General features: G+C 41.4%; 1 protein-coding gene across 1 annotated transcript in view; it reads left to right on the forward strand.

Annotated features, from left to right (window-relative positions):
- Positions 1-1312: 1312 nt before the first annotated feature.
- Positions 1313-24096, forward strand: part of cxadr (CXADR Ig-like cell adhesion molecule) — a 45703-nt gene continuing 22919 nt past the window's right edge. Inside the window, exon 1 of the mRNA XM_028596153.1 lies at positions 1313-1560. Within this exon, the coding sequence (XP_028451954.1) occupies positions 1509-1560 (52 nt within the window). The 5' untranslated portion in view covers positions 1313-1508. The remainder of the gene's footprint in view (positions 1561-24096) is intronic.

The following is a 24096-nucleotide window of genomic DNA, read 5'->3' on the forward strand; positions in this document are numbered from 1 at the left end:
ATATTTCCAGTAGGACAAGACGTTTTCTTAATGATATGTTTGGGAAAGTTCCAGTTAGCTGTTATATGTTTGGGTGAGATAGATTTGCCATCAACTGTGATCACATGACCAAAAAAAAAAAACTTCCTGTTTAACAAACTGGAGTTTTGAAAAAAAAAAAGCTTCATAGCCTTCTGCAGCAAGAAGTTTTACAGTGACATCAGGGATGTGCACAGACATTTTGGGTGACAGTCTCAAGTAAAAATCCTAATAGTTAACTGAAATAAGAAAACTGCTATTCTGGTAATTTTACAGGAAAACAGCACTGTACCAAATAAGAAATAAATTAAAAAAACTTTCTCTCGAGGAAGAAAAAAGCAAGTGCAGCCTTGAGAGAGGGAGAAAAACACAAGGAGTTGGGCACTTCAAAAAAGGCGATATTGGTTGTCAGTCTAGCATGCAGCTACAACACAGTCAGTATCAGTCCAAATCAGATGTGAGGTTGTCAAACTGTCATTATGTCTCTGAAGAACCGTTTTGAGTATTCTTCATCAGACCCTGTCAGTGGCGTAACGAGCCCTTATGCAGGATTATCAAGGCGGGCCCCCTACTACAGCACCTGATGACGGCGCAATGTCCCCGAGTAGGCTACCATGAATAGGACCGGATAGGATCATAGAGACACTGCATATAAGGGATGAGTTGACTGACAAAATCAGGAGTAGCCTATGCGCACCACAACAACAAAAGAACACTGGTGAATGCACACATGTTCTTGTTTCAAGTAAGCATGATTCATAATTATAAAATATTCCATTACAGTACTTGGACAGAAAGTAGAATTTGGGTGAAAAATAAACTTTAAAACTGTGAGTACATGGACAAAAGTATTATTGGGGTGAAATAAACCTTTACAACTTTAGGAATTTGGACAAAAGTAGTATTTGGGTGGAATGAACATTTAAAACTAAGTACTTGGACAAAAGTATTATTGGGGTAGAATCAAACTTTTTTTTTTGGGACATTTCGGCCTTCAATGGAAAGAACAGATATGAAAGAGACGGGGATGACATGCAGGAAATAGTCACAGGTCGGACTCGAACCATGGATCTTCTGCATTGAGGAATACACCCATGTGCGCCTGCTCTACCAACTGAGCTAACCCGACCACGGAATTAATCTTTTAAAATGTAAAAGTAGAGTCATGGAAAATGCAGTCCTAGAAATGCGGTCCTGAAATTGCAGTCTACTGTAGGGACATACACTATTGGACTAGAGACGCACAAAGGCACCAGGAATCCTGGGAAGTTCATATAATACCGGCAGAGGGCAACACTGGATTGGGAAATCCCGCCAGTCACGTGACACCCTGCGGCGCGCTCCGCTGTGCACCTGCAGAGAGAGAAGAGGAGAAGGAGGAGTGGAGTTTGGATGCCTCGGTCGAGCTGGACTGCCGCTTTTCACTCGAACTCAGCACAAGTTCTCCAACCAAGTTTTAGTGAAGAAGTCGTGGAATAGCTGGGATAGGAATGGAGCTTTCGTCAGGCCGGTTTTGCTGTGTACTGTTGAGCCTCTTTGCAGGTAAGTTTTCTGACGCCAACAGTCGGCGAGCTACTTTGATTCTAAAACGGCAGCGAAATACAGTCTGTGGTCAGCCGCCGTGCGGCAGTTACAGTAACGTTAACTGCTGGCGTTAACACGGAAACTTGCCTAGTTTCGAGAGTTTAACATGCTTAAAACTTTAGGTTACGTTGTAATACCTCAAGTTAGTGTGGTTACAATTTAACTGGCTCAGCGGTTAACCTAACCACAATCCACTTAACAGTTAAAAGAATGTGCTCCCAGTAACTCTGACCCAAGGTCAGTTTAGTTAGCTTGCCGTTTAACTACATCTACTTCAAGTCATTTGTAAACGTCACCAGACAATTCAAGTTTTCTAACGTTATTTTTTAATCTTTGTTATCTGGCCTACACATTTTATCTCAATATCCAATAAAGTGGTAGCTAGTGGTTTGGTTTACATTTTATCAGTTAAACCGTAGACTACTAGCTAGCTAGCTAGTTGGCTCTGTTGAGGTTATTTTTTTATATATTTTTTTATTTTTAATGAATATTTATTTAAATTTAAAGCATTGTGTTTAAGGTTTCCACAGAAATTAGGTGGAAGATAATTTGTATGGGTTAAAATAGGTTTAAACTATGGGTATAGCCTAATTTCCCTCTGGTATTTCCGTGTGATATCTTTTTTTTGCTTTGTCGTGGGGGTTAACACAATAGCTTGATCCGCTCTTAAACCTGTAGCTACGGGACTTCAAAGTGCGGCCTTTCTTGTCTGCCATCTGCCAGCACTGCTGAATCTCTCTTCTTCCCCCCCCCCGTCCGAAATCCTAGGTTATCACATGTAACTTTAACCACATGTTTGCTCCTGTTGACAGCTTTGTGTATGTTGGTGTCATTTAGCCTACTTATTTAAACCTTTCCATGTAAAATACCCTCGTTTGAGGAAAATTTGGTCCTTACCTAAAGGTCTTTGTTGTTTTCTACTGTAGGTGGGTAGCTAGATAACAGTGGGGGATGTGGAACCTTTGATCACAGTGGTTGTTATTTTTTTAAATCTTACATGCTTGTGCTAACTTATAGTCAGTGAATTAAGGGTGAAACTGAGATGTCCTAATTTGGCTGGGAACCCCGTAAAGGACATTAAGCCAAGTGATACATTTTAACTAGTGTGGGTATCACTAATTTACTTTTTGGCATATTTTTCATTCAGATCATCAGTCAGTAATAATGCAGTTGACAGGTCTTAATGAGAATAGGAATTCAAAGTAAAAACTTGGTGGTTTGCTCTGTTAGTGTGTCATCAGGGAAATACATGTTGAAACACTGCCAAGTTATTTATTGTTCTAAACTATAAGATCATAATTGAATAGTTATGCATCGTAAATGTATACGAGTATTTATTTACCACCGTTGTTTCGCAAATTGCATGACCTGATTGTATGCGTATGGGTGTGTCTTCTTTGGAATTTGTACTGAAACTAGCAGATCACTCCTCCCACTCTAAACAATAATCCAAAACTTTTTTTTCGAAAGGATTCTCTGTTGGCTTCAATCAGCGACATACCATGGCAGTTATTGAAATGTTTTGAGATTTTGATGGGAAGCCACAGAGCCATGGTCAGAGCAATGACATTCCAGTCTGCTGATTAGTGAGAAACCGTTTGCAATAAAGAAGCGTTTTGTTTGGGATCATCCAGCACATCTCTCTATATAAAAAAAGCTGGGGCATTGAGTCTAATATAGGGTTTGTATATAGTGTGTTGTTTAGCCTTCTTTTGTCTCATGATTTACATTGTTTTGTACACTGGTTTGGGCTCATTACCATCTTAATGGCATCATGGCCTCGTCATTTGGCCGCTGTTCCACTTCAGCGGACAAGAACAGTATCTGCCAGACTCGTGGCATTCTTTTAACGTGGCTTAGTAATACACAATAATATGCTATCCTCTCTCAAATGGCAAAATAACAAATAGGGTCTTTCTGCTCCATTTTCTTTGCTCCATTTGCCCATGAGGCACAACATGGAATATACAATGTTGACAAAAGAAATACATTTGCAAGAAGAATCCTTGAAAGTGATTCAAAGTGAAGTCAATGTTGAGCATTTAGAATCTGTAAACGTGCAGACAGACTTCATGCAGCCTTCACGTTATAAGTCAAGTTTACTCAACAACTTTCAGGGGTTGTGAAAATGCTTCTTTGATGCCCCCTTTTTTTATTTTATTTATTTTTTATTTGTGGCAATGTTTTTTTTAAATGACAGTGTTATCAGAGACCAGCTGCTGTGGGGTTGACTGTTACTCTGAACAATTACACCAGATGCTTTTACACACACCAAAACACTGCACCATGCAGTCTGACGGGCTGACACACAGCAGTAGTTCAGCTTACCACATTTTCAACGTATTTAAAAGTTTATTTGAATGGAAAGAGTCCACCATCCTAGTTTTTAAAAGAAGGAAACATGCTCACTGCTCTAACGACCCTGGAGCCAACTAATCTGTTTCTCATATCTATCATCAAAGAGCTTGTACAAGAAACGTGTTTGTTGACCATTAGACACTGGTTAGCCTTGCATGGCATGTCTGTCCCCTTTTTATTAATAGACACCTCTTGACTTGTCCGTACTCTATACGAATCCTTACATAGGGCCTGGACATCAACCATCATTGAGCAGGTCCTTTTCCCTGCTAAAGTGCTGCAGGACCTGTCCTGGTGCCCCATCCACTCCTGGCTGTTTGGTTCACTGACCTAAACAGAAACCTAGTGAACCTGTGAGCAGGCATAGAACACAGTTACCTGATAAGCCAACAATCAAAGGCCCTGGCCAGGAACTGGTTGCTTGGTTACCTTTTGAAAACAGACACTCAGATCCAGGGAGTGTACTTGTGTGTGTGTGTGTGTGTGTGTGTGTGTGTGTGTGTGTGTGTGTGTGTGTGTGTGTGTGTGTGTGTGTGTGTGTGTGTGTGTGTGTGTGTGTGTGTGTGTGTGTGTGTGTGTGTGTGTGTGTGTGTGTGTGTGTGTGTGTGTGTGTGTGTGTGTGTGTGTGTGTGTGTGTGTGTGCGCTCTGGCGGCTCTAGAAAACTACCCTCCCCCCTCACTTGCATGGATGTGTTAGGTCCGGGGGTTTTTTGGCCTTTTTTTCATCAGAAAAAAAACTGCCTCTTATTTTTTGCACAATAGCTGTTGAAGATGTATAGAGCTGGGAAAAATATTTATATTATATCGATATCGTGATATGAGACTAGATATCGTCTAAGATTTTGGATATCATAATATCGTAATATGGCATAAGTGTTGTCTTTTCCTGGTTTTAAAGGCTGCATTACAGTAAAGTGATGTCATTTTCTGAACTTACCAGACTGTTGTAACTGTTCTATTATTTGCCTTTACCCACTTAGTCATTATCTCCACATTACAGATGATTATTTATCAAAAATTTCATTGTGTAAATATTTTGTGAAAGCACCAATAGTCAACACTACAATATTGTTGCGGTATCGATATCGAGGTATTTGGTCAAAAATATCGTGATATTTGATTTTCTCCATATCGCCCAGCCCTAGATGTATTCAATATATTGATACAAAATGAATACATATGAAACGGTTTGATCAGTAAATCTTGTTAGGCATCAACTATTGTCACTCTTGCAGCTACGTGTGTATTGATAATGTGTTGAGGCCTGTGAAGAAATAGTTGCAACCATAAAAAAAAAATGGGTGGAGGCATGTACACCACATCCTGAGCCATTTTCATTGGCCCCAACCAGATGGTAATGACTTGAGGTCACATTCACTTGTCATGACCCAGCAGTTCAACGCCACTACTTGCCTCCCGTTGGCTGAAACATGTTGCGGCCACAGCTTCACCTTCAAGCAAGCAGCCGCCCACTCCGCCCAGAGCCCACTGTCCTTGGAAATGAAGCAGGAACATGTAGAATCGGATTACACTCCAGGGACACGGCTTTGTCCTCCACAATCTCGATGATGGGGATGACCGCGCATGAATATTCACAGCCACAAGCGTTAATATTTTAGCATGCCAGCGCTGCACAATCCCTGTGCCAACTATTGTTCACCTACATATATGGGAGCTTGAAACGCTGATCCCGCCTTTACCTCGCCACATTACCCTACCTCTTCCCACCCCTCCATTTCATCTCTGAATTACTGAATGAAGAAATTGCTGCCTGCTTGAAAATGAGTGATGATTAATAGTGGTGCTTGTTTCTGAGTCCTGTTAATGGCTGTGCAGCCACTCTGTATTCAGAGCTCGTTTTTTTTTTTTCACAGGTAGGGACTCAAACTGCCTTCTGGGCTGTTGCCAACGCATTCTTGTGGGAAGATATATTGGCAAAATTAAATGTGAACCCCTTGGTCATAAAGTCAATGTTACATTGACAGATATTTCAAGTTTGTATCAGTTTGTCTTCTAACTTTGATAACACTTTGGCCACAGTATTGGCTTACTGACAGCACCAGGTCCCCAGAGACATGCAAATGATGTGCTTCATTTTGCAATAAGTGTAGCTCTGGGGCAGTTTTGCCTTAATGACACAAATTGCTAGCTGATTAGTTCATAAAGGTCATACCTAGTGTGTCTGTGGGACCTAGGGGACCACAATATATTGGTCAGCTTGCACGCTTGGTCAATTTGCTTGTTTTGTCCAACAAACTGTCTATAACCCAAATGTATTCCATTTCCAATAATGTGAAAGCAGAGAAATGCAGCAAATTCTGTCATTTGGGAAGCTGAAAACAGCAGTTTGGATTTCTTATTTGATAACTAACTTACATGATAATGAGTTGGTGTTTTTAAATAACAATTTGCAGCAGCAGTTTTAAAAAATGTCAGCCCTAGTTGTAACTACAACATGTATTGGCAAAACTGTTTGTCATACATAGCTTGGTAAGCAAGCATCAATATGTGGTCAGAGAGCAACATTTTAGTGATCAATTGACCAGCCGCTATACTGTATTACGGTATTCCCTCAAATAGCGATTGTACAATCATTGCTTAGCATGTGTAACTAGGCATGGCAGTCCTGTCATGGTTTGGATTTATTAACATACCAAAGTGGTGAGCATGTGGCTCTAGTTAGAGAGGGACTTGGTATCTAAAGAGTTTGGAGATTAGAAAGAGCAGACCTCTAAGGAATGGATTAGACATCGGCTATGTCCGAAATCATTCTCAAATTCTTAAAGTAAGCGTTGGACAGAGATTGTACTAAGCAAGAGACATTTCTTCTGCCATTCATGTAACCTATCTGTTCAAACAAGGTTGCTGCAGTGCTGATTCTCCCCGCTCTCTTGAGTCCATCGGTCATCATCATGGTGTCCCACTGATAGGGCGATACACACGGCCAAAGCTCATTCATCACATAGCCACTTGATGGCCAGCACTGCGGCACCCACAACACCCTCTGCTCCTAATGAGGAATAATGGGCCCTGTGACAAATAAGCTTTTCACTGTGATGATGATAATAAGGGTTTTAATGTAACTCGTATCTCAAATGAACATCGCCAGAATACATTTTTCTGTAGATAAACGGCAGAGAAGATGCTGCACACCAGGCAGTGAAAGAAATGTGAAGGTTTTTTTGTTGGAAAGTGCAGTATAATATATTTGGAAAAATTGATGCTGGAATTTGCTAAACCTTCCAAATAAAGTGGGTGCTATGGTTAAGACACAGCTGTTCTGTAAACGAGGCTGAGCACTACCAAAAAGAAATGTTTGGCATTCATATTTTCATTATAATTGTCACTGTTTTCAAATGGTAGATGTCTTTTACTGGATTTAGCAGCTCAGACTAGAGCTGGGCGATATGGAGAAAATCAAATATCAAAATATTTTTGACCAAAAACAATGATATCGCGACGATATTGTAGGGTTGACTATCGGTGCTTTGACTAAATATTCAAACAATTCCATTTTTGATCAATAATCATCAGTAATGTGGAAATAATGACTGTGGATAAAGGCAAACACAGTTATAGAACAGGACAGTTTGGTAAGTTCAGAAAATGGCATCACTTTACTGTAATGCAGCCTGTAAAACCAGGAAAAGATGAATTGTGTCATATTACAATATCCAAAATGTCTTCTTGAATGGAGAGACTTGCCTATTTCAACGGATGTATGCAATTACAAAACATTCCATAGCCAGTATCCAGGTCTGTAAAGCATTACTCTACTTCTGGAAACTTCCTCTTATGACTATGTATTGTGGTTGTTTTTGCATAATATTCTGACGGCATCCGAGCGAGCCATCTCAGTGTGAGGATACACAGTGTGGCAGGCAGGTCCCCAGGGTGCAGCATCTGCAGGTGCTGGTGTGCAGTCTGCTCCTGCTTACCTGCTAGGCAGGTGTCAGCTCAGCTCTACACATGCTTGAACCTCTGTTAGATTATCCTTTGTGCAATGTTAGGAAAGGGCTTAGTTGAAGGCTACCCAGGGGAATAACTCACTTTATCATGTAAAACAGACCTGACAATTTATTCTGAAAACAAATCTATTGTTGCCACTTCTGACTTTATTGCATGCATCATTTTGGAGATAAGCATTGCATATTGTGTTGTGTGTGTGTCACATTATTATCAGCTAATGTTCAGGCATTGTCTAACACAGAGCCGAGTTGTGGGGATATGATTATATTTTGTCCCCCAGCAGTAAGCCCCCACTCTTGCAGCTAAGAACATTAGAGTTAATTGTGTGTCTAATCTTGAAAAATATTATGGCTCAGGAAATAAGGGACATAAGCAGAAGGTGGGGTGAATTTTGTGAGGAGGAGGAGGAGGGGCAAAGCAGCTGTTGAATGAGCCATTTTTAGCACCTCTATCTCATTGAAATACATTACACATTTTAGACTGCAGGTATGGTGAAAAAAGGCAAATAAGTGTTGTCTGTGGAAAGCCTCTTTCTTAATTCAGTCCCACTCGATTTTGCTCCCTTTGGTGTTGATATTCAAGTCAGGCTTTGTCTGTCTTAATCTGATGTTTTAATCATCATGTCAAATTATATAGTTATGTTAATAACTCCTGTCCACAGAAAATAAGGGATTTGTTATGAAAAATGCCTGTTGCCATGCACCCAATCCTAGTCTGAACAATTTTACAGGGGTATGATTGCGTTCGTGCATTATAGATTTTAGAATTATATTAAAGCAGTTGTGTAGTGAAACGTTATGATGCCAGCCGAATCTTGTTAGGAGCGTTAAAGCAGTATTGATACAAGGCGACACAGAATTAGACCCAGAAAATCCCATTTCTTGTGACGTTTGTTGTTTCATAATCAACCTGATGCTGAACTGAAATGCAAATCCTTAGAATTTGGAATCTGCAAGGGGGTCAAATATTAAATGTGGGTATAACCCAGACAGGTTATGCAACTGTATCGGTTACATCTGTCCATTCTTTATATAGCATCAAGGGAACCTCACCGTCTCTCTGATGTGAATACATTTCAGTGTTGGATAGTATAAGCTCCTATGGATATGTTTGCAGGTGTAGGAAGATGTAAAGAGAGGACAGCTATTGTATGTACAAGCTGTATTTTATTTTTGCAAAATATCCTCTCCTTTTGAAATATGAATGCAAGGAAAGAGCATTAGCCTACATAAGATTAGATGAGATAAAAGCTTTCCCCGTTGACCATTGCAGTAAAGAGATTAGAAAATATATCTCTCCCATATTGGGGTAACATGAAAAAATAAGAATAAACTGAGAAAATGCATTTGAAGTTTCATAATTAAATGGTCTTTGTTTCATGATAAGGGTTAATGCAGCGTTCTCATTTTCAAACTAGTCAAGTCAGCCAAAAAAGTCGGTGTTCTTTTATTTTGAGGCAAGTTAGGAGAAATTAATTTGAGTGGAGTGCAAATGTATATTGCGGTATACCTTTGAACAGGTCTTTACTACATTCAGATGACTTCCATTTACTACTATGGTTTTACAACCAGGTGTCCAAAACGATTGTGGTTGTCTGCCACCTCCCATCTCTTCCATTAACATTCATTAAAATGGTCTCTTTCCTAAAGTTATTACTCCTGGGTCGTGGTTAGATCTATAGGAATGATGGCCCGGCAATTACAGTTGGGTATAGAAAAGGCTCAGTGCCTGAACCACAGCAAGGTCAGCAAGCCACAACAGACATTTAATTACCGTAGTGCATCTCGCCGCCATGTGAGGAAATCGGCAGCTGGCCCAGTCGCCCTCCAGAGAGATGAGATTGAACTGAAAATAGCTCTGTGACTGGCTGGTTTATGACGGTCCGAACGGACGCACGTTATTGCACAACCTTAATCACAAGTGCTGCTGTTTTAATAAGCCGGCAAACAGGGGCAACCAGGCTGCAGTTGTTGGCGGTAAGTTCCTGAGGAACCAGCTGTTAGTGTCTTAATGGAGCCCATGTATAATTCATAGGCACACACAGAGCTGTGTGGCTGGCTGGCTTTCTCTGAGTGGTTGATAATTGGAAGTAGAAGAGTAAACCCTCACTCCATCTCCAGTCTCACTGCCACCCGCAGCACCCAGTTCTTTTCACACCTAGGTAAACATCTGCTCTATATTTAATTCCTCTGTGACGGGACATCTGATAGTAGTAAAGGGATGATTTATCAGCGACAGCTCGAGCTGTAACCCAACTCTACAGCTAGAGTTGTAGATGAATGACCTGTGGACCTATAGAAAAAGCTTACTGCCTACAATGACCACATTTACATGCACATAATACTCCGGATTTGGCCCTTGTTCCGAAAAAGACGATATTCCGACTAAGCTGTTTACATGGCTGATGAAAGTGAATATTCCTCTAATATTCCCATCTACATGCAGTCGTGCAAAATACGATTATTTTCAAAGTTTTCCACCGGCGGCGGACTTATTGGCCCGTGCTAACACATCCTCCCTCTTTCGTTCCTTCAACCAGCTTCTTGAAACGGTCGCAGTAGCGATGTTTGCGGATATCCAAAAACTTGTCTTTGATCTATTATCTTTGTATATAATAGTATAATAATGTTTAAAAGGAGCTGGTTGGTTTTTGTACAGCAACCATAGCAACGCACCGAGCCAAAGAATGCCTCTAAAACCCAAATAATACCGGAATATCCCACATGTCTTAATCGGAAAATGCTATATTCGGAAAAAGGCCTTATTTGGAATATCCAACCGGAATATGCTGGTTTATGACCTGTATCAAATTGGGAATATTGTCATACTCAGAATAATAGTGGAATATTGGTGTACATGTAAACATACTCATTGTCACTTAGCATTTTACCTAAACTAAAACGTCTCCAATCTTTAACTGATATTAAATTAGCCATTAGCGTGTTGGGTAGTACTGTAGCATCCCAAGAGCTTAAAAGACCTTGTCAAAAAGATATGTGAATTTAGTTTGGACATGAAAAGTCCCTGCTAATCCATCTGCTGTAAGATACAGTGTGGGAAAAATAAGCTGGCTACCCTTGACCTGGATCTAAGTGAACAGATATTAATGTAAGACCCTGTGGGCTGTGTTTTATCAAGTTGGACAAGAAATCATGAGCTGCTGTCAATACAAACCCGAAACCTCACCACAGCACGCTTAATACGTTGTCAGGTCGGGTTGTACAGTGTTTTCCCCCATCAGGATTCAACATTTTCCACCCGTATCAACAGGGAATCTTCTTTTTTTATTTTCATGTGAAAGCCACGTCACGTAAGGTGAACAGTCTCCATTGTGCTGTGCCTCAGACTCGTCAGCCTGGTCCAGGATGCCATATAAGCAATATTTGCCCGCATGCCCAGACTACTCCGGGGTCAGACCTTTTTAGATGTCATTAAAGCCATCAGGGAGTTGACTTGTATGGCAGGTATTAGGCAAAAGCACTTTACTACTTCCACTAAACACGCAATCGCCAGACAACCTTGCTGATCTTTTTAAGGTGCCAGGCAATTTATTTTTTTATTTTTTTCCATATATGGTAAACTAAACATGATATTGTTTGGATAAGGCGTTCCTCTGTCATAAATTAAGGAAATATGTCACCTTGACTGATGTAATGTTTTTACTGACAACAAAGGTTAAACTTGCTTTTCTTGTTTGCTTCAGATAGCATTTCCATTCCCTCTCCAAGGATTATTATCTCCTAAGGATTATTATACGTTATAATCCTTAAGATTTACATGAAATCCAACCCCATTTTTGATAACATTTTTAGATCGTCCTGTCTATACCAATGGGAATGTCTGACCAGTTTTATAATATAACGAACAGTGTGCAGGAAAATTTTAGAGAGCGTCTTTTACAGCAGTCTGACAAACACCGGCCGCTATTTATGTTGTGGTGCTAGTTAGAGCACAGCTCTGGGATCAGCTGGTATAATAGTCACGGTGACTGGTCAGAATGTGTTGGAATTTGTGTTTTTGTTATTGCATCAATCAATTACATCATCAACAGAAGGCTCATTTGGTTAGGTACACTTGTTACAAACGCTCCGGTTTTCCATGACATGGACTTATTGTGTTGCAATCTTATTACTACAAATTTGGATGTTAATGATTAACCAACAATAAAATGTTTGGCCAATTAACACTAAGTTAAACAGTTAAGCAAAGATAAAAGAAGAGGCTATACAGTATTTATTAACTGCTAGTTAACATGCTAGTACTAACTTTGCACTATAGTTGCCAAAGCATGTTGCGTTTTAAGCGGCTCTTTTTTTTTCTGCTTGAGGCTCTCTGCTGGATGGCGCTCACAACAGAGAGCTACGTGACACAATGCCGCTTTATCAATGAGGACTGGCGGGTTAAATCACCCTCCTGCACACAGAGTACTGTGTGCCAGGCAGACACACAGCTGACTACCTCGCAGGGGAATGTGGTGGAGACAGCTCAGCCCTACACGCTGGACAAAAAAAAAAGATGTTTTAACTCATCTTGGTATATCCGATACCGTATGATCTCAACATTGAGAAATGTATGGTAGGCTGTATGGCAGGATCAGGACCTGTAAAACAAACCATTAAAATATGGTCCTGATCCTGTTCACGGAGGATCAGGACCATCTTTTAATTTTTTATTTTTTTTTTATAGCCAGCAATGGCAACCAGATGTTAAGATATAAAACTGGTTGAGGTGAATGTGTGAATTTACCTGATTAAGGTCTGAGACCGAAACGTCTAATCTAAATGATTGCTTGCGTAATGGTCAGTGTGCGGGATTTTCTCTAAAAAGATATAAAACTCGATGTGGAACAAAATGAGCGGGCTGCGTAAGGCCAATATACTCATTGTCAACATTGCCATTGTTGCGCTGGATTCAGATTTGAGAGGGATTCACAGGGAAACCATGCAGCAATCGCAGCATCGCAATCTTATTTCATTGATATCAACCTTACTGTTGCTGTTACCTGGACCGCTGCAGTAAGGCCATAATGGTTGGGGGTGCCCCGAGGATACATCTTTAATGACTTAATTGCTCTCTTATTAAACTAAGAGACAATATCACAAACCTCTCAATACAACCTGTTGACAAAAAGCTCATGTTAATTTGTTTGTTGTTGCCTTCATTAGAAATAGATGAGGGAAGATGTTGTAGGTACACTTGCTTTTAACTTGGGAGGCTCCTCATGGCATCCCTGGTAGCAGCTTTACTCTGCTGTGTATCACATAACAGCACAGCTTCTCCTCTTCGATTCAGAAGCAATTTCATGCTCTGGAGTCCAATTTAATGTGGATGTAACACATATGTTGATGTTTACACACTGTGCTTAATGTTTTCTAAAGGAATTTGTATCCAGTTTGCAGTGATCAGCTCTCTGAGGTTTATTTTTATTTATTTTTAACCGGTGCTTAGGTTGTTGAGATCTAATTAGCCCACGAAGACTATGGTCAAAATAACACCACTCCTAGAATCTTGATTCCCCTTATGAATCTCTGCGACTTTAATGGTCATTGCATGTATTTCTACTGTCCAGACTCGGCTCTGTTTTTTGTGTCTGACAGCCTCATCTCGTGCACAGTGAAAGAACACAACATGGAGAATAAATACTGTCATACTATGTCATGACCGAAATTGTAGAGTTTCCTCTTTGTGCAGGAAAGCTAACGTAGTGCGGCGGAGTTATTTTTAACATTCCCAATCGCATCTTGTCATTTAACGTGGTATGTAGACCACGTTATGGTTGTTTTGGAGCTTTCCCCTCATGTCTAGGCTGAGAGTGCGAGCTGGAGGCATGAATAAACCCAGCAATGGCGGTTAAGCTGTAACAACCGCTGACAGTCTCTGCCTGCAGCTTCCTACAGGGCTCAACACTCAGGTGCATTACAGCACTTGCCTTCCAGAACCTCGGTGTGGAGAAGAAACAAGAGCTTTGAAAAATCAGGCATGTTTCACTGCCTGTGTGTGCAGAGAGAAAAAGAGAGGAAAGAAAAAGGATTATCCATCTTGTTATCTTTTAACAGCAGTCTTATCTTGATGTCCTGCTGTGGTGTCTCCCCCACACAGAGGACAGGAAGGGACTGTCTGTGTTGTTACACTTTCACAAAGACCTCATTCTGCCTGGATGGGAGTGCTTTGGACAGGATGAGAGGGTTTAGAGAGAGAAGGGATGTTATAAATGCATTTGAAAAGGAATTGATGTTTTAGCAGTTATTACAAAGTACTCAGTCGATACGGCATTTTGGTCCTCGGGGAGCTTTCAGTGGCAATCGGATATCTTTTTACTCAAATAACCCGTGTTTGGTCCTTCTTGGCGGCACACTCTGGGCATAGAGCACATATAGTCCTGTCTCCTGTGTATTTTCTCCCAATGTCCAGGAGATCACCAGCATCATGCAATGTCCTTCAGGCAGGGAACCTAATTTTAGACCAGATCCTAGAGGAAACAGCGCGAGCGAGGCAGACTCGTTGACTGCCTCCCAGCCAGTCTAGCTGACAGCCACACATGCCTCTGCACTACGAGGAAAATAGGGTACTGTGTAAATCTACCATAGGCCGAGGTAATATTTTAATCTGCAGGAGTTGGCCTTCTGCATCCTACACTAAACATGAGAAAATCAGCTGCAACAGAGGTAACTCACTCATTTCGTAGCAATGTTTAACCAGAACACTAACTCAGACTCGAGGGAAATATGTCAGCTGAAATAGTTACTTTTTCATTATTTATTTTTTATCTTTTTTTAAAGGGGTGATAGAATGATTATATAGGGTATTATACACTGTTCCTTAAGGTCTCCTAATGGGGTATGTAACATTGGTTGGGCTGAAAATTGCCCGAATGCTATTTTATTAGGCCCTTAACTACCCTGTGAATATGGCTCTATTTGGAACAAGAGCTTTTCTTCCAAATATGGTATGCTCATGAATATTCAGAATGAGCTACGCGCTGATTGGTTTGAGGAAACTACATAGAAACACATGGGAGACTGACAGCAGCTCTCATTGCAAAGTTATACATTGTTTGTCGGGCTATTACGTTATTAAATTCACTTCTGAGACTTTTTTAAGCGAGAAATCAACTATATAAAGCTCAAATATGGGACGTTTTACGAAAATTGATGGCTTATTGCAAATTTGGTCAGACTGTGTGTCGGAGTTCAGCTGCCGGTGCTGCCTGTGTTGCTGCCTCGCTGCACGGCCTGCCTTCCTTTACACACCCCTGCAGCTCCCCTCTTCCTGCTAGCTAAATGGCCCGTGTGTGAGAGTGATAGCGCGGTCAGCGAGCTTGTTACACCAGCAATCTCTTACAACAGTTCCAGTTAATCTTGGCTGGCTGTCAGCATAACTAGCTATATTTACAGTTTGAATTTTGTCACGCCACTTATACAACATATCTCTAAAGGTCTTATAAAGCTAACAACGGTGTCCGATTTCAAGTTAATGAATTTTTGTGAACCGTGGGGGTTTCGTTATCTATGACTGTCCCTTCAATCCTAGCTATGTGTAGCTAGCTACAAATCACGGATAGTTAGCTTCATTTCTGGCGTAATTTCCGTATATTTACAGTTTGAATTTCATCACGCCACTTATACAAGATCTCCCTAAAGGTCTTATAAAGCTAACACGGTGTCCGATTTCAAGTTAATGAATATTTGTGAATTTCAGAGGAATTCTAGGAGGAGCTAGCTCTCATTGATAGAGCTACATCCAGCCGCAGGCTCTATCAATGAGACTCGCGGACAAGCGGCGTTTATTTCCCCAATCGTTTGTTTAAATAACTCAACACATTATAATTACACACATTAAAAGATTAACTGGAACCTGTGGTAACAGATTGCTGGTGTAACAAGCTCGCTGACCGCGCTCTCACTCACACACACCGGGCATTTAGCTAGCAGGAAGAGGGGAGCTGCAGGCCCTGGAGCTCTGTCAGAGCACCAGCGTTTAGTAGTCCATTATCCTAAAACCGGTGACTTTGAGCGGGTATGGAGTGCTGTGGGCTGCCAGTCGTGACGGAGCTCCAAGTACCTCAGAGCAGGCCGGGGTGTGTGAAGGAAGGCAGGCCAGGCAGCGAGGCAACAACACAGGCAGCACCGGCGCTGAACTCCGACACAGTCCATTTTCGTAAAACGGCCCATATTTGAGCCTTACATAGTTGATTTCTCGCATAAAAAAGTTTCAGAAGTGAATTTTGTAATGGAATAGCAGAGATCTGCGCGACCTAGATTCGGAAGACTACCTGATCTCAGGTCAGTTGTGTAGCCTATGTAAATGTTGGGCGTGACCGTTCTCTTAATACACCCATGGGCTGACAAAGGTTCCGGTTTTTGCGAGGTTGACGTCAACTTCCAGCTTTGTTGGGATTCGCCCGTTTTCAGCGGCAGTTTCAAAATATGAAATTTTCATAGTAAAGGGGTGTCAGTGGGACTTTGAGCTTCTATGTATGTCCTTTTTACCCACCAAACTGTCGTTATTCAACTATGACAGGATAAAATCAGTTTTGCATTCTATCACCCCTTTAAAGGCAAAGATCTTCAACGGGGGGTCCTCAGAGTTACTGCAGGGGGGCCACCAAATTATAGTTTTTTCCAAAAACAAAAATGTCTTATCATGAATCCGATAAATTATTAGCAAATATAAATCAGCCTATTTGTGAAGAAAAAAAAACATTGATGCTAGGCTTACTGGCCTATAGGTAAGGTAATCACTAAGGTAGCCACCCACAGATACAGTAGATCCTAAGGATTCACTGTGCCACATGTATGTTTAATAATAAAACACGAAAATCATGCCAACAAATGTTATTTTAATAGCTTAGTATTGTATGCACTAAAAAGGTATGAATAAAGGCTTTAGGCTATCCTACACATTATTGTAGGCCCCGTTTATTATGCAACTTAATTTTATACAACCTATGCAGTCCCTGCTCCGACTCTCTCTGTTGAGGGGTCCTTGGCTTAAAAAACGTTGACGACCCCTGTTCTAAGGATGATGTAGATTTTGGTGAATCAGTTCGAAGTTATTTCAAATAGTGAGCAGGCTTTTTAAAATCTGCTGCACTCTATCTAAAGGAACAAGGGAGGAACCCAGGAATTCACTGCGAGGCGTTTTTGTTTGAATTCTTGATAGTTTTTATACTTGCCTCTGTCTGCAGTCTGGCCTCACACCTTAATCCTTTTAGTGGTTTGGCAGTGAGCCATAGAAGTCTTTACCTCTCCATAGGTGTTTACTTTACAACCATTTTGTGCATATCTGACTAGATTTGCTACCTAGGTGACATTTGTTTTCTTTCTTTTTTTTAAAGAGTCCTCAGTTGACTGGACGAGACAGTTGTTGGTGTCAGTGATTTGTTTCAGATGCTATGATGAAGAAGTCGTTTGTTATCCCTAAGACAGGCAAATCTGACTAAACCTGCCCTTTTCATTCTCACAGCCTCCATTTCAGCGAACATGGTGTGGGGAAACAGTCAGCCCACCTCAGACTGAGCCGATAAAATTGCTGAGCTCTGGAAATTCCAGAAATGTGAAATTGTTTCCCCTCCTGAGGAGTTTCTGAGTTTTCACTAATGAACACCGGGCTCGTTAGGAGCTCCAGAAAGAGCTTCTAACCCCTAATTTTCAAAGGGAATGTTCTAGTATGATGTTCACGCTCTATTGCTTTAAGCTGACTTCTTATGTGTTCACCTCTCTGACATGATTAAGCACAGTCGTGAGAAACCTTTGTTTGCTCCTGTACACTCACACATTTTGCTTGTCTTCTGGATTGCACATGTGCATTTGAGTTAGTATGTTCTCTGAAACCCATATTATCTGGATTGACTCTCCAACACGTCCTGTCCCTCAGTTGAAACCACTCTGTGAGAGTCCATCATCAGTCTGAATGAAGTAGCTGCACTCTGCGCCAGTTGTGTCTCAGTGTGTGATCAGCGGCGCTGCCTCCTGATCACTGTTGGCATTGTGCCTTGGGGCCCGGACAAAGGCTGGAGCTGGGGCGCCGGCAGGGGCCTGGTCTGTATCAGACACTTTATTTGTTTTGGAGGATGGGGGGGATAGGACATGCAGCAGCATGGCTCCCTCCCCCTCAGTTAGGAGAAACTCCTGTGTCAGGAGAGCGAGAGAGCGATGCCCTATGACTACACCCCACTCAGACATTTGGCTTTCATTTTTTTGTTTTATAGTAAACTGCTGGAAGCTTAGAACACAAATGCATGTCTCTGATAAACATGATGTCTTTTAACAGCCTTACCCAGTCCTCATTTGTTTTGTATTTCATCAAAAATATAAAACAAATCACAGACCTCACAGACATGCCTCTTGGGGGATCCTGTTATAACTAGAAGAAATAAGAATTTAGAAAAAGGCCCTGTACTAAATGACTTTGATTTGCCAGACCACCTAGGAAGTGGTCAGAATGCATTTCATCACATCGGCAACATGTGATGTCCAGATTACGTGAATTAAAAACTTATTGTGAGCAGTGTCGACCAGGATATTGTGGCACATCGGCTAGATTGAAGGCAGGTCTGATGCGTATTAGATTAAACGTGTCTAATAGTTCAACATATTTGGATGCAATCTAATGTTGATAGCAGATGGAGCACGGATGAAAACGTCGCTGTTGGGCCAACAAATACCTGACTGCTGTCTCACCCTCTTTTACTTTGGCATAGGCTTTCTCCGTTAATCACCGGCTGATGATTGATTTAAAACCTCTACCTGATCCACTGACCCTTTCTTCCTGTGATGGGGATTAAGTGGCAACAAATGTGTGTATTTGTGAGGCATATTTCTGTTTTGCAGCCTTTTCAAGGCACGCAAACTGCTTTCACGCGTACACTAATTGCTTGCAGGGAATTGCTTTGTTTTTTTTTCCCCCCGCTGCAAAGTGATGAGGGCATGATTTTGTAATTACTGAAACACTCCAGCTGTTTCGTGTTTGTCTCTCCTCTGTGTCGCTACATACCTTTTTTTTTTTTTTTTTTTTTTTTTTTTTTTTTTTTTTTGGTTATAACAAGGCACACCGATGTATCTCTGAAACACACCATGTTTAGCACCTTCTTGTCCTTTTTGCCTCTTTTCCGTTTTAATTTCCTCCTCACGTGACTGTATTGGCACATTTGCTGTTGTTTCCGCGAGGGTTTTATCAGCCGGCTATCTGTGTGCTACTCCTTGGACTGGCGTCTTGCCTATCGGCTTCACGGCACAGCCAGCCCCCACATTGATTGTCACCATCTCACTTTGTCCCTGGGTTTTAAACCAATCTTGAGGGATACAGGCCTGTGTTTTTGTGTTTTTGTGTGTTTGTGTGTTTGTTTCGACAGGTCCCCGAGACACCGGGGGGGCTTATCTGACTCTTCAGGGTTCTTTTAGATAAATTTGCCTCTACTCACAGGGATGGGGGAAGGGATGCATGCCATTTTTGGCCAGGGCTGCTTTTAGTGGCTTGTGTTTAGCTTTAGAACAATTAATGGTGGCAGAGAGGTTAAACAAGCAGCATCTGCTTAAATCCACGCTCCTGCACCTTGCAAAATGCTAATGCTATAAATAAGAAGTACAAATCCCAGGGCCATGACTCGAGCGTCTCTGTGTCTACCTTTTTGATTAACACACCATTAAGGAACAAGCCACCATTATAAATGTCCTCTCTTCATCCCTCCTTCCTTCCTGTAGTTCCTTTTATTCCCTCAATTGTTTAAATTGAGACAATGTGGTGGGATTACAAAACTAATTTAAATGTACATGAAATGAAAAAAAAAAAAAAAAAAAAAAAGATTGTTTGCTGTGGACATTCACAGCAACGGCGTTAACCACATTCCCCCCCATAGGCTCGTATAAGAGCTGTCAAATGCTCAGGCAGTCGAGTTAAGTGCCTGTCATTCGTCACCCCTTCATCATTTAATGTTAAATTATGTCAAAACAGCCTTTAGGTCATCTGCGCTGGGAATTGATGGCAGCTCTGTGTAGCAAGTGGAGCTTTCAGGCTGCATTACAGCACAATCAGTATGGTTCAACAGTCCCAGCCCTCTGCAACACTAAATAAACCACGGCCAAGCTCGCTCTCAGGGTACCCCCATTGCTTCAAATTGAATAGTTCCAGCGGGGGCACTGGGGCGAGCACCCAGAGCCTTCTTCCCGAGCAGCAACCAAAATATGAAGTTATCCTTTGCTGTGCCCGAAATAATTGATGTTCTTCGGCTTGGTCACAGGGGATTAGCTTGGCTGTTTTTATGATGGGGTCTGGGCTGTTTAATTTGCTCATTCCAGAGCCCCCACCCCACCACCCCCCCCAGACTGCAATTTTATTTTAATGAATCACTAATGTTCATCCCACCATCATGGCCCATCCAGGATAATGTGCCACACTTTTCAAAAGCTCTCTCACTATTTCTTTTGTGGTTTGTTCTTTATATTTTTCACTTGGTTGAAAAATAATACTACTTTCAAGATTGTTTACTGTGTGTTTTTATATTCTCTCTAAAAGAAATGAAACTGAATATATTTCCACTTGCTGTGTTGTTAATGAGAAAAAGATGTAAATTCATACTTTCATATCTTGCTACTTTAGAGCCATACCGTGCGCACACACTCGTACATTTCTTTATTCGTAGCTATTTGGCTGAAATACTAAACCAATGTGTTCACTGCCACTCAGACTGAATGCAAGTGTAACTGCATTGAGCATACCTTAAAGAATGTAAACAGAAGTAAATCCCAGCGCCACGTCATTCACCTCAGGCTTTTTCTTGTTGCTGTTGCGTTGTGAGCCTGAAATAGCTGCTGCCTTTATCTCCCCATGGTAAGACTTGGCTTTTCAGACTTTACTTCCAAGGATGCTCAGTGAGGTCAAAGGGTGGAGAAAGAGGCTTACAATCCACTGTGACCCCTGCCAAGGCTCTGAGGGTCTTTAGCTGGCTAGCACAAGGGTCAGGAGAGGTTAGCTTGTTAAATGGTCTCCTGGTTTCAGGGTTTATTGTCCTTACATTTACAGCTTAACATCATGTCTGCCTAGAAGACCTCTGACCAAACTTGCGTTTAATGTTATTCATGTAATGTCCCTGAGAAACTAATCTTTCCTGGCTACAAACTAGAGCTACGGTAGACCGATGAATTGGCCAAGCCGATGTTAGCTTACTGCAGATACGGTATATTGGTATCGGTGTACATTAGGGATGGCCATGAGGACTCAAGTCCTCGATTTGGACGTCAGCAGTCCTTCAACCTAATCATTTTTTTCATTTTTCATTCGAATGAAATGACATCACGTGAATAAATGTGACTAAACGGAGGAACTCAATTTGGACACTAGAGAAAAGGGACACAATTCCTACGTTTAGATCTATTTTGCTAGTACTAATTTAATTTGAGTACTCCAGATATGGAAATTACTTAAATTGCCCATCCCTAGTGTATATGTCGGCTGCTAAGTAACAAGAAATTGCAGCACAGGAAGTGCCAACCTAGGTTTGATATCATTTAGTAACTGTGACATCCTTATGTAGAGCACTGTTAATGTTTCAACTGTTGATTCAAAATCGATTCACAGTATGTAAATGTAGTTACTTTTCCCATGTGATTGCAGTAGCCACACAATTTTAACAGGAAAGAAACAACACATTAAATGTAGTTTGATATTACTTTATATGTCTTCATACAAAAATAAAAACTTTTGCAACTAAAAACTGCAGCTTTCAAATACATTTAATTCAAGTATAAAATAAAACCGTTAAATAGGGCTGGGCGATATGGCCTAAAAATAAAATCTCAGATTTAAATAAAAAAAAATCCAATTTTAAGATTTAAATAAATTTTTTTTGTCCCTCTACTTAAAATCAATCTGCGGATGACAAATAAATTGTTCAAAACAAGTTTTATTTTGTTTTTACTTATATACACACGCACACACACGGGGCATGTATACCATTATGATTATTCATGCCAATTTTGTGGAAATATAAATTGGTTTGAGTGTTTTCCCTACCAGTTTTTATTTTTATTTTTTGGGGGGTGGGGTTATATATTCAACAACAACAAACGGATGCGTGATAAAAGCTGTTTTCACACATACTGTAGGCCTACAGGTAATTCACTTCTCGTTCCTCGCTAAAAGTTTATTACTGCGTTATTTCGCAACCTTGCCCCTATTTTCACCTGTTGCTGAGTAACGTACATTAACATCCCATGGTCTCTTGAATGTAGCATACCTGTAGTAGCAAGCTGGTAGCAAGCTCCTTTGTAGCGATAAAAACAAACGTCGAAGCGGAGCTCCGTGCTACAGGCGATTGCAAGTTGTTTAAGCCGCTACAGACCTCCGTCACAGCTCGGTCGTATCAGCGGCATTTAGTAGATGTGTTGAGCTGCAAAAGAGTACCTCAACACCGGTTCTGGTGCCCCGCAGGGTGCTCTTCCAGGTCAGCGGTAGCTGGTGGTTCAGTTACCGAGAATAGGGAACTCTCAGCCGGGGACAGTGCACCGCGAGCGGCTGGTCATTTCAGCGGAGATTACGGATAAGTAAGTAATGAAACGACTGGTTAAGAAAATAATTAATGTTAGTCCTTGTCGCTGCCATGTTGTTTGTGTATCTCTATGGCAAACGCGCGGGGGGAAGGATGAGCCCTTTCGGAGCTACGGGAGCCCAGAGGAACTTCGGCGGATGTTAAGGAGAAAATCGATTTTTCATTTAAACAAATACACGTTAGCTACACATTCGAGTTAATCGATAAAATCGATTTATCGCCCAGCCCTACTATTAAATATTGTTTGCGCAGACTAAACTACTTCTGCTGCACTCGTTCTTCTTTTGATTATGACAAGAGTGCCCAGGTGTCAGTGTGAATTCGACCCAGCGCCATCTATGGGAATGGCGAGCCAAACTCATTTCAGGACAATAGTATACACACCATTACAAAACAATAAAAAAAACATGAATTGATTTTTGGAATTCTATGAATCGATTTTGAATCGGTAGAGCTTAAATCGCAATACGATTGTGAATCTTTTTTTATTTTTATTTTTTAGCACACCCCTAGTATGAAACCATGTGGATGTTTTAGAAAGATGCCTCACCATGTTCAGTTTGAGCTGGAGTTTTTTTAACTTCCACAAATGCTTGTTAATGACAAAGTAACATTAACTTTCCTTTTCATAACTCTCCCTTTTGTCTCCACCTACTTAACCTCTTTCTCCCTCTCGGTCTATCTAGCCTTTCTCTCTCTCTCTCTCTCTCTCTCTCTCATGACGTCTCTTAAGCGCCACGGCAACCTTCTCGGAGGGATTGGTTGCCAGGAGACAGGATTCGCTTCCCATTGTATGCCGACAAAGGTGGATGGGGTGGGTGGTGGGGTTTACAATCAGCAGAACCGGAGAGAATTGGAGGCCTAGGGGACCAGCACTCCACAATCATGGGTGTGGAGAGGAGGACAGGCATGCAGGGAGGGATGGAGAGGTGGTGGTGGTGGGGGGGTGAATGAGTGAATGGCAGTGGGGGTATTGGGTGGAGCATGCTGACACCCTAAATTCCTCTTGTTCATTCCCGGTCTCCCAGTAACCACGCTGGGATGTGCTGTGTCAGACAGTGTGGTGGAGACTGGAGGGAAAGAGACGCTCACAGAGACACAGGCAGCCATGAATAGTTATTAAGACAGACTTTTTAATTAGCCAGCATGCACTCCCCCACTGCTCGGCTCCCCTACGACAGACACACACACACACACACACACACACACAGTAGGACAGTAGCTTTCATGGTAACAGCATATTCTGTTTGGATATTCCAAATAAGGCCTTTTTTTCGAATTTAGCATTTTCCAAATAAGACATGGGATAGGTTGGTATTATTCAGGTTTTAGAAGTATTCTTGGGACATGTGTACAGCGCATTCGGAATATGCGTCTCAATCAGGGTTTTTACCGCAGTTTACTGCCTCTTGCCTGTTTTACGGCTCACAGTTAGCTCTGTGTGTCGCTATGGTTGTTGTACACAAACCAACCAGTCGACAGTTTGCAGGGCTGCGGTGGAGTTGCATGGACAAAAGAAAAGAAGCCGACCACACAGCTGCTTTTAAACATTATGACAGGTTTTTGGATATGTACACACATCGCAGAGCCGACCTTTTTAAAAAGCTGGTTGAAGGAATGAA

The sequence above is a fragment of the Perca flavescens genome, chromosome 13, assembly GCF_004354835.1.
Source record: "Perca flavescens isolate YP-PL-M2 chromosome 13, PFLA_1.0, whole genome shotgun sequence".
NCBI classification, from domain to species: domain Eukaryota; kingdom Metazoa; phylum Chordata; class Actinopteri; order Perciformes; family Percidae; genus Perca; species Perca flavescens.